Source organism: Triticum urartu, chromosome 1A, assembly GCF_056163025.1.
Source record: "Triticum urartu cultivar PI428250 chromosome 1A, HENAU_Tu73, whole genome shotgun sequence".
Taxonomy (NCBI): Eukaryota; Viridiplantae; Streptophyta; class Magnoliopsida; order Poales; family Poaceae; genus Triticum; species Triticum urartu.
In genome coordinates, this window is record NC_141873.1 from 46,533,146 (window position 1) to 46,547,952 (window position 14,807).

Sequence of the window (14,807 nt, forward strand, 5' to 3'; positions counted from 1 at the left end):
ATGGGCTGCCCACACGACAAACAAACTGGCCGACGCAAACAAACAAGCATCCTTCTGCGGGGGTGATCGGGAGCAACCAGGCTTATTGTTTGTCAACGGATGGGGACATATTATATGATGATGTCAGTTTAGATGTGAGATATTATCTCACATCTAGATGTGACATAGACAGACCCTCAATATATACATGGCTTCCTAACAGTTTTGGTGGTTGTTGGAATTTGGCAAGGTTTTATTTCATGGTGGCGACTTTGCATTTTATCTTACGTCTTGTTCTCTGTCGGGCGACCAAGACAAGAACAACCAGGCGATCAATAGGAGGATCATGTCTCGCTATCGGTCCATGCTGAATAGACTCGAATTGAAGGAGGTGTACCTTAACGGCAGAAGATACACCTGGTCCAACGAACGATAGCTTGCCACTCTGGAGAAACTTGACCATGTGTTATCGACGAACGACTGGGATGATCTCCACCCCTCCCGCTTTCTAGGAGCCGTGGGATCGGCCATATCTGACCATTGCCCGTTGCTCCTTGAGCTTAATGCCGATTGGAGGGTGGACCGGCGCTTCCGCTTTGAAGCATTTTGGCCTAAAGTTGACGGCTTCATGGAGACTGTTCAGGCAGCATGGGGATCGGTACCTTCTATGGGCACACAGGCTAAACAGAGGGCCCACGCGTGTCATCTACCTCAACGCCCCAGTGTAAACACCAGCTGGGCTGCTGGAACATACAATTAGATTAGATCAATCCGTCACGCTCCTGGTACTCCCTAAACGCTCTTATATTTCTTTACGAAGGAGTAGCCGTTAATGACGAGTCCAAATCGGTGCGCAGCAGGAGTCTAGAAGGTGGACTCTTGAGAACTAAGGTATCTGCGCTGCAACACCATTTGGTGTATCCTAGTACACTTGAAGTGGCAACAAATATTTTCTTCATCGGATAAAAAAACAAATATTTTCTTCATTATTAATTAATTGGGCGAGTTTCCTCACCGGGTACTCACTTATGCATATGTATCTGCAGATACTTTCAGGATTTACTTGCAAAGAGAGAGTTTTGCATGACTTTCATAATGGAACTTCTCTCAGGATTTTCTTCATGACTTCTGCCGCCGGCACTACTCCTTTGTGTCATTCTCCTTTTATGTATAGAGAATCCTACAAATTTACCTGCTGAAAATTGAACGTGCATAGTCGCGTATGTACAGAATACAACAATTCATTGCTCCTTCTACGTAAAATCCTAGCATTCATCACAACCCTTTGGGAAAAAGGTACTATATATGTATGCAGATCGCATCTGTAAAGTCATCGAGGAAGCTATGGGGGGCTATTTCGATCAGATGTTCTTAACTTATGCTGATTCTTCTTCATAATCACCGGATGAAGTTCTCTCCAGAACATATCACAGGATGAAACTCGGGGAGGCTGCAGTTCAGTTGGTCAATCAGTTGCAGCCGCGTGATGGTTTTGGCGAGTCCATTGACGTATATAGTATGGCGCACTTTTACAGCCTCAATACATCTGCAGCTCATGTTATTCCTGCTTGTATAGAAAACGGAAAGAAATATGCTTAGCATCTATGTATGTGACACAAAAATCCATATGCAATATAAGACTATAGGCCTTGCATAATCGAGTGTGCATGGCAAGTAAAGAAACATGAACTGTTTAGGAAGTACAATATGTCCATGCAAATCTTTCAAGCATAATCACAGGTAAAGAAAAAAAAGATGAACTGTAGAGTCACACCATGCTGGTTCAGAGATCGCATTTCTTCCCGTTCCAAAGTAAGCTCATCAACAGATGATACATCAGAGGAATGCTTAAGAGTTAAATCAATGAGACACATTTCCTATTGGCTGATTGGATGCAAGAGTACAAGGTTTGGCACTGGTAGAACCTGGACTGCGCTATCAATTTGTCGAAGATAGCAAAGGAAGCAGGATTTATCCTTTGGAAAAGGAAGTTCTGCACGTATTACTTGCTCAGAATTGAATCGGAGGAGACATCTGAGCAACGAGGCCAGAGAAACCTTGCTGTCGACAGATTACCCCTCCGTTATCCATGAGACGCTTCTGTGAGTGCATCATTGCTTGAACACAAGAAATCAAATTTTATACTGTATGTATAACTAAAGCGCAAAGATGGTCGGCATGACATCATAAGTGAATACAAGTGCTTGTTCAGACAAATTTCTTTTGTGTAACACACACAGTTGGTGCTTAAACTGATTCTAACCTGACAAACTTCATTGAATTTGCAGAATTCAACAGTATTCTTCTATTCAAAGCAGTGGGTCAGATTCAGGTGTTGAAAGTATTTCTGGCCATTAGATCTTGCAAGGCACAAAAGAGAACTTTCTGTGAGATTTCCTTTTCGTGTGGCGAGTTCTACTTGCAGTGAGTCCTTCCACATCCATCTTTTGGGAACAGTTCTGAAAGAAGCCATATACCATCAGCACAAACAAAGCATTGCTACAATTAATTGCTTAGCACTACAAGTTAGCAACAACAGAAACATGTCTGCGTTCCTGTTTCTGCGTATGCAGAACTACTGCTGTTTTAATGCAGCTAACAGCTGAACACTACAGACAAAAACGCTAAATAACACCGTATAGAGAAACATGTAAGTTACGCCAGCTGTATACAAAAAGTAATTTGGCTGAATGCTTAGCTAGATATGCTACCGAACCAATTTTTTATGTAACCAAAGTTTCAGCAACATACAGAATGAAGCCTTTCAAGTTATCGGGACAACCACCTACAGCTACTTCTAGAGTTCCATATTTGCAGTTCTAGTAAATTCACCTGCGCCTTCAATCCACCTCAATTCCTTGAAAACACAGTTTACGTCTCAGCGGCGCTGTCCATCCATGATTAAGCAAGAGTGTGAGAAGGGCAGAGCGACCTTCTACTATTTTTCAGATTACACTAGGTAAAAAGAAGCTGGGGTCTGAGGAAGAAAAGAGGGAGACTAATGGGTATGGTGTTGGCACACACCTCATTGTATATATGTGAGCTCCGGAAGCGGAGAGGCGTAAACACAGCGAATCGATGCGAGGCTGGCAGCAGTGCCTCGTCCCCCTCAGTGTGATTTAATCAGCAACAAAACATTGAGCACTGGATGACCAATTGACAGGTAAAGGTCGCAGCTTGGATTCTTGGAACAATTTACTATGGAAGAGCAGTAGCGACAGAGAATTGAGGACAGCAGAAATGGAGAGGAATGCACAACATACGCGTATGAGAGCAGGACGGTCTCATCAATCAGATCCATCAATTCTCTCTCCTCTGTCACTCAAGGCGGAGTTGGTGTCACGCGCACTGAAGCTAAAGGTCACAGCAGTGAATTCTTTGCCGTACCTTACCTACATCATGAAGAAAGTAGTTTTTTATTTGGGAAGGAAAGTGGTTGAATTTTCAATGGAGTGAAACAGAAAGAAATCATACTGAAAATATTTCTCCTATGTGTATGCAACAGACTCCACCAGTGTAACTGGCAGCGTAGAGTGGCATGAACTTGTATATCCAATACTTGAGCATAGCATCAGCCCGCTCAAACATCGTTCTTCCAGGACCCATTCGCCCTGACAATAGAGAAAATATCTCAAAGTAAAAGTAAATCCACTTGCATACAGAGCAGATCGTTGAGAATGACATGGCTAAAATTGCATGCATATAAAGGAAAATGACTGTTTTAGAGAGATTGCAAAATCTCAGGAAGCTACTACAAAAGATTGCATTAGTATTCATTGTGGTTACCTTCCCTAATCGCAATCAGAAGCCATTAGCCCCAAAATTGCAACCATTCATGACTACTTGGTCTAACTTTCCTCACCCATCAAAGATCAAAAGTTCCATAGTCATTTCAAATTCTTGTGGTTTTGACACACCGCAGAATGAACTCAATGAAATAGTGACAGATCTACTTTCTGCAAGCAGGCAATCTGGATGTCTTTTACTGGCAGGAGGGCCTTGTGGAAAGCAAAAGGTTCAACAATGCTGAGTTAGCCACATAGATAATGCATCAACTAATCAACCAAATCCAATGAAAAATTGATACTTTGCAGGAAGCACTTCAATGTTTTCCCGATATTTCCCTTCCCTTGAAAAGAGAGACAACAACAAAGAAGTAGTTGAAGCTTCAAGTGAGATGATCTTCCCATCAACTTTAGATAAATAATTCCCGGCCCTGGCAATCTCACCTTTTTCCAACAACATTCTGATGATACAATTTATAAGACGAGAGCTGGGAGCACAACCACTCTTCTCCATTGATGAAAACATATTGTCAACTTCTTCCACTGATCCTTCTTTTAGAATATTTTCTATCATTATGCCGTAAGTAGAAGCATTAGGCACCAACCCACTGGCTGATATTGCAGCAAACAAATCATTAGCTTCTTCTCTTCTCCGAACCTTGAACATTGCATTAATCATGGTATTGAGTGTTATAATATCGAACTTGACATTCATTGCTCCTAATTTCTGAAATAGTGTGATTGCTTCGTCTGCACAATTATTTCTACAAAGACCTCCAAGTATTATATTGTATATGGAAATGCTCACTGGTATACCCCCTTCGATCATCTCATCGAACATTTTCCTTGCAGCAACAGTTCTCCCAGCACGGAACAACCCATGCAGTATGATGCCATATGTAACAGTGTTAGGTTTAATTCTCTTGCGCGGCATTTCTCTGAATAGAATCAAAGCATCATCGATCCTTCCATTTCTACAATAGCCATCAAGAAGTGAACTATACGTAACAACATTAGGCTCAATGCCAGCTGATACCATGGCATCAAGCACTCCAAATGCTTTATCCATCTGGCCAATTAAGCCATATCCATCAATCAGTGAGTTAAATGTAATGACGTCAGGTCTCTCATCTATGCTTATAACCAATTCAAAGATATCTTGTGCATCCATAACTCTTCCTTCTTTGCATAGACTGTTTATTATTGAACTGAAGAACGCAATGTCAGGACGAGGAATACCTTTGTTCATCATTTCAGACACCAACTCCTTAGCTTTAACCAAATCACCAAGCATACAAAAACCCTGAATTAGGGAGTGATAAACAACTGTGTTCGGCTGAACACCCATATCAGTCATCTCATTGAACCTGTCCATAGCATCGGCCAGCCTACCCAATCTGCAAAGTGCGGCTATTACAGTGTAATAGGTGAATACATCGGGACTCACTCCTTTTTCCCGCATTTCAGTAAATATGAGCATAGCTTCATCCATCATTCCACGTTTAGCATATGCATCAATTAATATGGTGAAAACATGGCAGTCGGCTACAAAACCATTGCTTTCCATTGAGTTGAAGAGATCAATCATATCAGCAAAGCATCCCTCAGTGGCATACCCATTAAGCAAAATACGGTACGAGGCAGCATTCGGTTTGTGGCCCTTGGCAGTCATGGAATAAAATATTTCTGCCGCTTCTTTGCTTCTTCGATGCTTGCAAAGGGAAGTCATCAACGAATTGTAAGTAACAATATCTGGTATAAGACCACGGCTTGTCATTTCTGTCAACATTTTAACAGCCTCTTTCAACCGCCCTGACGTGGAATATCCATGATTCATGCAATTATAAGTCACTGTATTGGGCTGAACACCTTTATCGACCATCTGCCGAAGGACTAGCTCTGCCTTGTCCATTGCTCTGGCCTTGCACAATGCATTAATGATCGAGTTGTACGTCACCACATCAGGATCAACCCCTTGATGTATCATTTCATGGAATAGATTGCATGCCTTGCCTGTTTTGCCTTCTTTAAAAAAGCCATGGATGACTGTGCTATATGCCACCACACTGAAAGAGCAGGTCGAGTGCCCGCTGTGGAGCAGGTCGAGTGCCCGCTGACTCATGCTATTCTCGCATAAGCTCTTCAGAACAATGGAGTATGAGATTGCATCCGGCACACAGCCGAGCTCGGACATCCCATGAAGCAGCACGTTCACAGCCTCTTCCGTCCGTTTGGTGTAGCAGAGGCACTTGAGGAAGGTGTTGGCAGTGATCTGTTCTGTCTTCAGGCCTGTCCTGAGGAGACGACCAAAGAAGGCAAGCCCTAGGTCCGGGCGATGCGCGCGGCAGCAGCAGCCCATGAGGATGTTGTAGGTGCAAACTGTGGGCGCTGCCACCTGCAGGCCGGCTTCTTCTCGGCACACGCGGTTGAAGAGAGCGACGGCAAGGGCGGGGCCATCTCTAATGCAGGCGGCCGAGGCGGGCGCACGGGCGAGGGCGGCAAGGAAGCCGTTGAGGGAGCGCTCGGGGACCGGGGTGGCCTGCCGTAGCAATTCGTCGAACAGGTGGTGCGCGTCTTCAGGGCTGAGCGCCCCGGCACGGACACACTCCGTGGCGGCGGCAAAGGCGGCGTGGGGAGACCAGGAACGCAAGGGCGGCGAGGTGGAGGTGGAGGAGGAGCTGCGGCGGAGGAGGTGGAGCATCGGCATGGTGGAGAAGCGACGGAGGAGGGGCATCGGCGAGGTGGGGGAGGAGGAGTGGCGGAGGCAGAGGTCGGAGAATGGCTAGGTGGAGGAGGAGGAGGAGTGGCGGAGGCCGGACACTGGCTAGGTGGAGGACGATGAGCGGCGGCGGCGGCGGATGGGGATGGCGATGGCTTAGGTGGAGGTGGAGGCGGATGGTTCTGCACTGAGAAAGTGAGAATGGCCGGACGAGGAGTATCTTCCAGTCCCGATCTCAAATGCTCCCTTATAAACAGTAAAATAAAATAAAATAATAAATAAATAAATTCCAAAAACTCTGAAATTTTTCTGTGCCAAACTTTGACAAATGTTTTGTTTGTTTCCAAAATTTTATCAGGAGATAACCTTTGTGAAAATTCTATTTACGAAAGAATTTTGGAGTACTGATTTTGATATTTTTTGCTGTGACTTCCAGGGATTTCAGTGCATGATGAAAATTCGCAGGCACTCAAAATATTTGTCAAGGTTTGCACCAAAAAAAATCAGATTTTTTTTTAATTTTGTTTCGTTTTTTTGGATTTAATGTTCATCCCAGGCTCAAATGAGCTCGAGAGTAGAAGGGGACTTTCGAGAATGGCCTTCCTTTTTTGTATTCGTATATGCAGTGGAGCAATCCAACCTGATGAGTATGATATTTTTGTTACTCCTACCTCTTCTTTTTAGAATGAGTGTGATTCTTCCTGTCACACAACTTCTATGCTTCCTTTCCCTGAAAACTAAAATGAAACTGGAAGATAAAGTTTGAATCTAGAAGAAAAGGTTTCCGCCTCATGTACTTAAGCAGAAGTGTTAATCCTATCATGGTTTTGTAGCTCCGTGTCTAGTTTCCAGACGTCTATGATAGTGTATCCCCACATAACAGACGCAATTGGCATGAATTTGTATGTTTGGCATTTTTTATGAAAATTGGCACTATGATAGCGTATCCCCAAATAACACATTGACAACTTTGTGGATTTCTTTTGATACCCATGAATTTAAAATATTCTAGAGATAAAAAGGTCACCAGAGCTAGGAAGCCAAAATCAATTTTACAGTGTTTAATAAGCTTTTAAAGGTTGAGACTAATTTTCTAAAACATATTTCAAGGGTGCCAATAGCTTCAAAGTTTGACCTGTGAAAAAAATAAATCTATATGCACTGCATTAATGGAACGGAGGGAGTACTACAAACCAGACAAGCAAAGTCTCTTGTCTCAAATCAGAGAGGTTTCTTTCTAAAACTTGTTCAGCTTGTTCCTGTGCGTATCTTCTCCCTGCTGTTTTGTCTTGCCGGCTTCCAGCGTTGATTCTCCAAAGAAGCGAAACTGGCAGACAGGAACGCGTGCTCACAAGCAAAACGTACTCTCTGCTGTTCTGAAGTCTTTTTCAAGTACAGGAATTTCATTCTAGATAATGCAGTAGTAGTGGTAGTTTGTGATTTTCATCGACAATATCTCTTTTTACAGCTATTGTGGCGACAAGCAAAGAATGAACACGGCAACAACAATGCATCACCCTAGCATATCTCTCTACTGCATCGGCGATCCAGCGCCAGTAAAAAAGATCTAACAAATCTCTAGTGCATCAGCTTTAGTGAAAATGTTGAACCCTTGAGGAGACGAGGACGGAGCAAACAACTGCAGATGACACTGAGTCTGCAGTCTGGAATTTGCACCTGAAACCTAATGCCATCAGAGTGCGGCAATGGCAACTCCGGACTTGTTCCTAGCCAAAATCAGAAAGAAGCTCGCCAGTCATCAACACCCATCAGCCAATAATATTTTACCTAAAAAGAGGACAATGGTACATCAGGATTCAGTAACACGTCGCTGTGATTTATGTGTTACCCAAACTTGTAACGAACCACAGTAGTAACAGAAATGGCCCCCGTAAAAAAATAGTAACGGAATCTGGACGAAACCTTATGTCACAGAGGGATCAGTATACGATGTAATGCATCCTTGCAGATTGCTCTAGTGCATAATCACAAGTGAAAGAGACGAGCCAGGCATGCATTTTGGTTTTATTCGGAATATCTGAAGCCCAAAGAGGTATCCAACCTTTATGTGCACTGCAGGAGAAGGAACTCCCTCGTTACGGATTTCTTTTGCTGCATTCCTAGGTGTTAAGAGGACCTGATTGAGAAGATCATTTTTGGTGAAGTCCATGCCAGGGACTCCTCGGTTCCAACACCTCCAGCTGCTATTTGTTCGATGCCCTCGACGTCGCTTGCATGGAACAGTTGTTGGAGCTACTCGTCCCATTTGTTGGTACAAGGAATTCCTCAACTGTCCCAACATTCGTTTCAGTTCTCCTTCACAGAGGATGCCGAACTCTGGCTCTGGGTATCCAGTTGTTGTGCCAGATGCCTATAGTTGAGCTGTCCCTGATTTGACATATTATCCCTCTCTTCAGTCGCTCTCTGCCAAAGATGATACTGCGCCAAGTGAAAGAGGCCCTCCTGGGACATCCTACATCGAAGAAATCTTTATCCTTGAAATATCTAGCCTTCAGAACTCTGACACACAGCGAACTGGGTTCAGTTAGGACGCGCCAACCCTGTTTTGCTGCTAGCATTGCTTGATTGAGGACCTGAGAATCCCTGAAACACAATTCTCCATCTCCTTTTGCGTGGCACATCTTCTGCCAGCCAAGCTAATGCACCTTCCGTGCTCTGTTTGCTGCACCGACCAGAAATTTGATGAAACAGAGGTCAACTTCTTACATAGATTTGTTGGGAATTGGAAGCAGCTCATGGTGTAGGCTGGGACAGCTTGTAGAACAGATTTGACTGGCTCTTGATCCGTTGACAGCTTGTAGAACAGATTTGACCGGCTCATGGTGTAGGCTGAGACAGCTTGTAGAACAGATTTGACCATGGTCTGCCTCCCGGGCCACAGGCAGACGGGCCGTGGTACCCTGGTTCCCACTGGGCCAACACATCTGATTGTTTGACCGTGGTTACCAAAGTAAAGAGCAATATGGCTGATAGATCTCATATAGGTGCAGTTGTGTTTGATATCAAAAGTAGGGCCTCAAGCTTCTTATCAGTTTATTCATGTAAATCGAGTCTCTAATGTGGCAGTACATGTTCTGGCAAAATCAGCAGTACATGATGTTGGGTCCTGTTGGTATAATGAGGCTCCTGAAATTATCAGGACCATTGTGTGTACTGAACAATTAGCTAAATGAATGAATGATGCTGCCCATTTAAAAAAAAGCGAACACAAAAGTTCAGGCCCTAAGCTGGACATGCCAAAAAGTGTTCCTATTAAGAAGCATGGTCAGGCTAAACAATTCTACATGCTTATAACAGCAAGAAGAAAGTTATCAAGACAGGGATGATATTACAAACCTGCCGGATAACCTTCCTCGGTATCCAAATGATGCTATATTGCTATTCATGGCTGTTTCTACGGATGGATATTTCCATGTCCAGAGCTTCATTACACTAGGCCATGATCACAAATGATGTCAGAATAAATCTGTAAATGTAAATGTATACAAACGTTTACACTGGAAAAGCATTTGTTGACCACGACTACTTCTAAAACTGTACCAAATAAACCATTATATCAGTTAGCAACAATGGACACCTGTTTCTAGTGCAACTATTCCTATGCAAATATTGTGTAACTACTATTGCCTAAATGCAGTTACAACATAACCATGGACATATTGAATGAAGGGTTGAAGTAGATATCAAATTATGCCACAAAATGGCTAAATCCAAACTTGTACAGGCTGCATATGAAGAGTAACTCGGCTGAAGCTTAGGTAACTATGTGATTGAAACAAGTTTTGTAATGTAACTATAGTTGCAGTAACATACATAGTGAAGACGTTTTCACTGAGCTAAGGAACAACCACCAGCAGATAGTTAAGAGTCCATATTTCCACTTCTTCATCCAATCTCAGAGTTTCAATTGCAATTAATTAAACAATGTCTCCTAATCCACCCCAATTCCTTAAAAAGTCAGTTTCCATTCAAGCACACTGTTCCTCAAATAGTGAGCAAGAACATGAGAAGAGTTTCACTTTCTACTATTTTTGGGATTCCGTGAGGTAAAAATAAGTTGATATTTGAAAAAGCGGAAGACCAAAACGGAAGGGTATGGTGGAGGCACTCATTACTCGAGGTAGACCTTGTTGTGCATCTGTGTATACCTGAAGTGGAGAGGTGTAAAGCAAGGTGAACCAATGCGAGGCTGATGGCAGTTCTCCTCCCAAACATAGCATCAGCAACCTCAATCGTCGATTCTTCCAGGACCCATTTGCTTTGACATATAAAACAGATCGCAACCATTTGTGTTAGACTACTTGGTCTACCTTTCCTCACCCGTCGAAGATTAAATACTCATAGATATTTCACAATCTTGTGATCTTGACACCCCACAAAATGTACTCAATGAAATACGAGGTGTCTACTTTTTACAAGCAGGCACTTTGGATATCTTATACTGGCAGGAAGGCCTTATGACAAGAAAATAGTTCGACTGTACTGAGATAGCCAGCTAGTCAACCAAATCCATAAAAAAACTGATACTTTGCAGGAAGCAATTTGATATTCTCCTGATATTTCCCGTTTCTTGAAAAGAGAGACAACATCAGCGACGTAGTTGAAGCTTCAAGTAAGATGTTCTTCCCATCAACCTTGGACAAATAATCTCCAGCCTTGGCGATCTCACCTTTTTCCAAATATATTCTGATGATATAATTTATAAGACGAGAACTGGGAGCTATGCCACTCTTCTCCATTGATGAAAAAATATTGTTAGCATCTTCCACTGATCCTTCCTTCAAATAATTTATTATCATTATGCTGTAAGTGGAAGCATTAGGCACCAACCCGCTGGCTGATATTGCAGCAAACAAATCCTTAGCTTCTTCTTTTCTTCCAACCTTGTACAATGCATTAATCATGGTATTGAGTGTGACAATATCAAACTTCACATTCATTGCACCTAATTTCTGGAACATGGCTATCGCTTCGTGTGCACAGTTATTTCTAGAAAGGCCTTTAAGTGTTATATTGTATATGGGAATGCCCACTGTTGTTCCACTTTCGATCATCTCATGGAACATTTTCCTTGCAACGACAATTCTCCCGGCATGAAACAACCCATCTAGTATGATGCAATATGCAACAGTGTCAGGTTTTATTCCCTTACATGGCATTTCCCTGAACAAAGCCAAGTCATCGTCAATCCTTCCATTTCTACAATAGCCATTAACAAGCGTATTGTATGTAACAATATCAGGCTCAGCACCAACTGATTTCATGGCATCAAGTACTCTGAATACTTTATCCATCTCGCCAACTAAGCAATATCAGTCAATTAGTGAATTAAATGTAATGACATTAGGCCTCTCATCTATGGCAACAAGCAAGTCAAAGATATTTTGTGCATCCATAACCCTTCCTTCTTTGCATAGACTATTTATTATTGAAGTGAAGAACGCAATGTCAGGACGAGGAATACCTTTGTTCATCATTTCAGAAACCAGCTCCTTAGTTTTAACCGCATCACCATTTATACAACAAACCTGAATTAGGGACCGCTAAACAGGTCTGTTTGGCTGTACTCCAATGGCAATCATCTCATCGAATTTGTCAATAGCATCGGCCAGTCTACTCGTTCGACAAAGTGAGACTATTACAGTTGTATAGGTGAATACATCCGGACTCACTCCTTGTCGCCGCATTTCAGTAAATATGAGCATAGCCTCATCCATCATTCCACATTTAGCATATGCACCAATTAATATGTTGAAAACTTGACAAGTGGCTTCAATACCGTTGTTTTTCATTGAATTGAAGAGATCAATCATATCAGCAAGGCATCCTTCAGTGGCATATCCATGAAGCAGAATAGAGTATGCGACGATATCAGGTTTGAGGCCCTTGGCAGTCATGGAGTCAAAAATTTCTGCAGCTTCTTTGCTTCTTCCATGCTTGCAAAGGGAAGACATGAGCGAGCTGCAAGTAACTGTATCGGGTCGAACACCGTTATCAACCATCTGCCGAAGGATCAGCTCTGCCTTGTCCATTGCTCTGGCCTTGCACAACGCAGCAATAAGCAAGTTATATGTCATCACATTGGGCACAATCCCTTGATGTGTCATTTCATGGAATAGATTGCATGCCTTGCCTGTTTCGCCTTCCTTAAAGAAGCCATGGATGACAGTGCTATGGGATACCACATCGAGAGAGCCGACACCTCCTTCTTTTGCCACCGTCCAGAGCAGGTCGAGTGCTTCCTGGCTTCTGCTATCTTCACATAAGCTCTTAAGAACTGTGTTGTATGAGATGGCATCAGGCACGCAGCCGAGCTCGGACATCTTGTGAAGCAATACATTGACAGCCTCATCCGTCCGTTTGGCGTAGCAGAGGCACTTGAGGAGGGTGTTGGCGACGATCTGGTTTGTCTTCAGGTCCGTCCTGAGGAGGCGCCCAAGGAAAGCAGGCCCTAGATCCGGGCGACGCGCCCGGCAGCAGCAGTCCATGAGGATGGTGTAGGTGCAGGCCGTGGGCCACGCCACCCGCGAGCCGGCTTCTTCTCGGCACAGACGGTTGAAGAGGGCGATGGCGAGGGCAGGGCCATTTCTGAAAGTGGCGGAGTCCCGCGCACGGGCGAGGGCAGTGAGGAATCCGTTCAGGGAGCGCTCGGGGACCGGGGTGGCCTGCTGCAGCAATTCATCGAACAGGTGGCGTGCGTCCTCCCCGCTGAGCTTCCCGGCGAGGGCGCGCTATGTGGCCACGGCGAAGGCGGTGTGGGGAGACCAGGAGCGTGCGGGCGGCGGGGTGGTGGCGGAGGAGGAGAAGAGGCGGCTGCGGCGGAGGCGGATGCGGATGCGGGATATGGGCGTGGTGGAGTGGAGGGTTGGCATCAGCTATGGCCGGCGTCGCCAGGAGCACAGCGGCTCGAGGGCAGCGAGGTGGAGGAGGAGAGGCGGCGGCGGATGAGGGAATCAGCTCAGGCGGGCGGCGGCGGAGGTGAGTCGTGACAATTCACACGTGGTAATTATGTTCGCTTGTTGATTACAGTAGTACAGTTATGTTCACCGGCCGAACAATTCGCCCCTTTCCTCACGCACGAACGACAAAATGACGCCCTTCATTCCCGCGGCGCCATGGACGCTTCAAGGCCGCCGGTCTCCGCCCTCGTTGTTGGAACCTCAACCTTCTAATCTATCCTCTCAATCAAACGGAGATGAAAGAAAAAAAACAGTTGACACAAGATTTTTTGATCGGCGACGAACACCGTCACGAGCGCTCAAATGCTCCAATCTTTTTTTTTACAATGACTACATGGTTTACATTCGGCTCGGCAACAAACCAAAACATCTTGATCAGTACATGGGGAGAGGGCTTTATACCCGGACGCGCACACACGACCCGGACACCACACCGGCCACTAACTTCACGCACTAAGCTAATCACAACATGCACGTCTATCCATGATGACCGGCTGCTTCACAGCTTGTGTGGCTAACTAATTTATCCATGCATGACTAGATAACCAAGTAGCACTAACTACTTCTATCTACATGCACACTCAACAGTCTACGACCGCACAAGCTGCGACACAATTCACATGCAGCGCCCAACTACTCGGTCCACCCTGCTGCTCCACACGGACGACTCGGCCATCACCAGCCGACCGTGACTCGACCAATAGATCGCAACGGCCCCTGCGCATGCAGCACCTCCACGCCGCGAACACAAGCACGGGCTCACGCCGGGACACGCATGTGCTATGGACTCGACCTACTCATCTTCAGGCCGGTCCCATCACCATGTGCATGGCTTATTGCCAACACTCGTCGCCAGCTCGCGGCCCTCGCCCCGGTCGCCGGTCACCGTCCTTGTTGCTGCCCGGTCATCGTCGCGTCCTCGCCCCGCTTGCCGATCTCCGTTCTTGTCGTCGCCCGTTTGCCGTCCCCGCCCCCGGTCGCCGTCCTCATCACCCTGGTCGCCGGTCGCCATCCTCGTCGTCACCGGTCATTCGCCTGGCTCTCTCAGTTGAAGCTTTTTTGTCATTATCGGTTGAAACTTTTTCTCCTGGCGGTTGAAGCTTTTTCATTGTCGTTTGAAGCTTTTTTTCACCATTGAAGCTTTTCTCCGTGGTGGAAGATTTTTCCTCATGCCATTGTTGAAACTTTTCCTCTAGTTGGATGAAGCTTTTCCACAAACGGCTGAAGCATTTTCTCCCTAGGTGGAAGCTAGACACTTGACTAGTTCCAGCAAAAAACGATGTCGGCTGTAGCAAAAAATGATGCCGAATGTAGCAAAATCTGTTGGTCCAGCAAAAGTGACTC

General features: G+C 44.9%; 1 protein-coding gene and 1 pseudogene across 10 annotated transcripts; both read right to left on the reverse strand.

The window, feature by feature from the left end:
- Positions 1-1,033: 1,033 nt before the first annotated feature.
- On the reverse strand, positions 1,034-6,713 carry LOC125545422 (uncharacterized). Of its 9 annotated transcripts, XM_048709397.2 has the most exons (7): positions 4,209-6,713; positions 3,766-3,977; positions 3,454-3,590; positions 3,004-3,371; positions 2,812-2,866; positions 2,243-2,438; positions 1,035-1,543 (listed from the first exon to the last, which is right to left on the reverse strand). In XM_048709397.2, the coding sequence occupies exons 1-2, from the start codon at positions 6,496-6,498 to the stop codon at positions 3,838-3,840; spliced, it is 2,430 nt and encodes an 809-aa protein (XP_048565354.2). In that variant the 5' UTR covers positions 6,499-6,713; the 3' UTR covers positions 1,035-1,543; positions 2,243-2,438; positions 2,812-2,866; positions 3,004-3,371; positions 3,454-3,590; positions 3,766-3,837. The 9 variants fall into 9 exon arrangements, with proteins under 9 accessions (XP_048565370.2, XP_048565354.2, XP_048565361.2 ...); XM_048709404.2 differs by having other exon boundaries at positions 3,454-3,977; XM_048709361.2 differs by having other exon boundaries at positions 1,041-1,543; positions 3,004-3,123; positions 3,243-3,371; positions 3,454-6,713.
- A 1,531-nt stretch (positions 6,714-8,244) lies between these two features.
- LOC125545474 (uncharacterized) lies at positions 8,245-14,190 on the reverse strand (annotated as a pseudogene). The gene is made up of 3 exons (XR_015618138.1): positions 10,653-14,190; positions 9,841-9,936; positions 8,245-9,753 (listed from the first exon to the last, which is right to left on the reverse strand). The product of XR_015618138.1 is annotated as an uncharacterized LOC125545474 (transcript).
- Positions 14,191-14,807: the final 617 nt, after the last annotated feature.

What these genes read in the sequence shown, in the direction of transcription:
- LOC125545422 (XM_048709348.2), bottom strand. Translation starts at nt 6,498, where the DNA reads ATGCCCCTCCTCCGTCGCTTCTCCACCATGCCGATGCTCCACCTCCTC.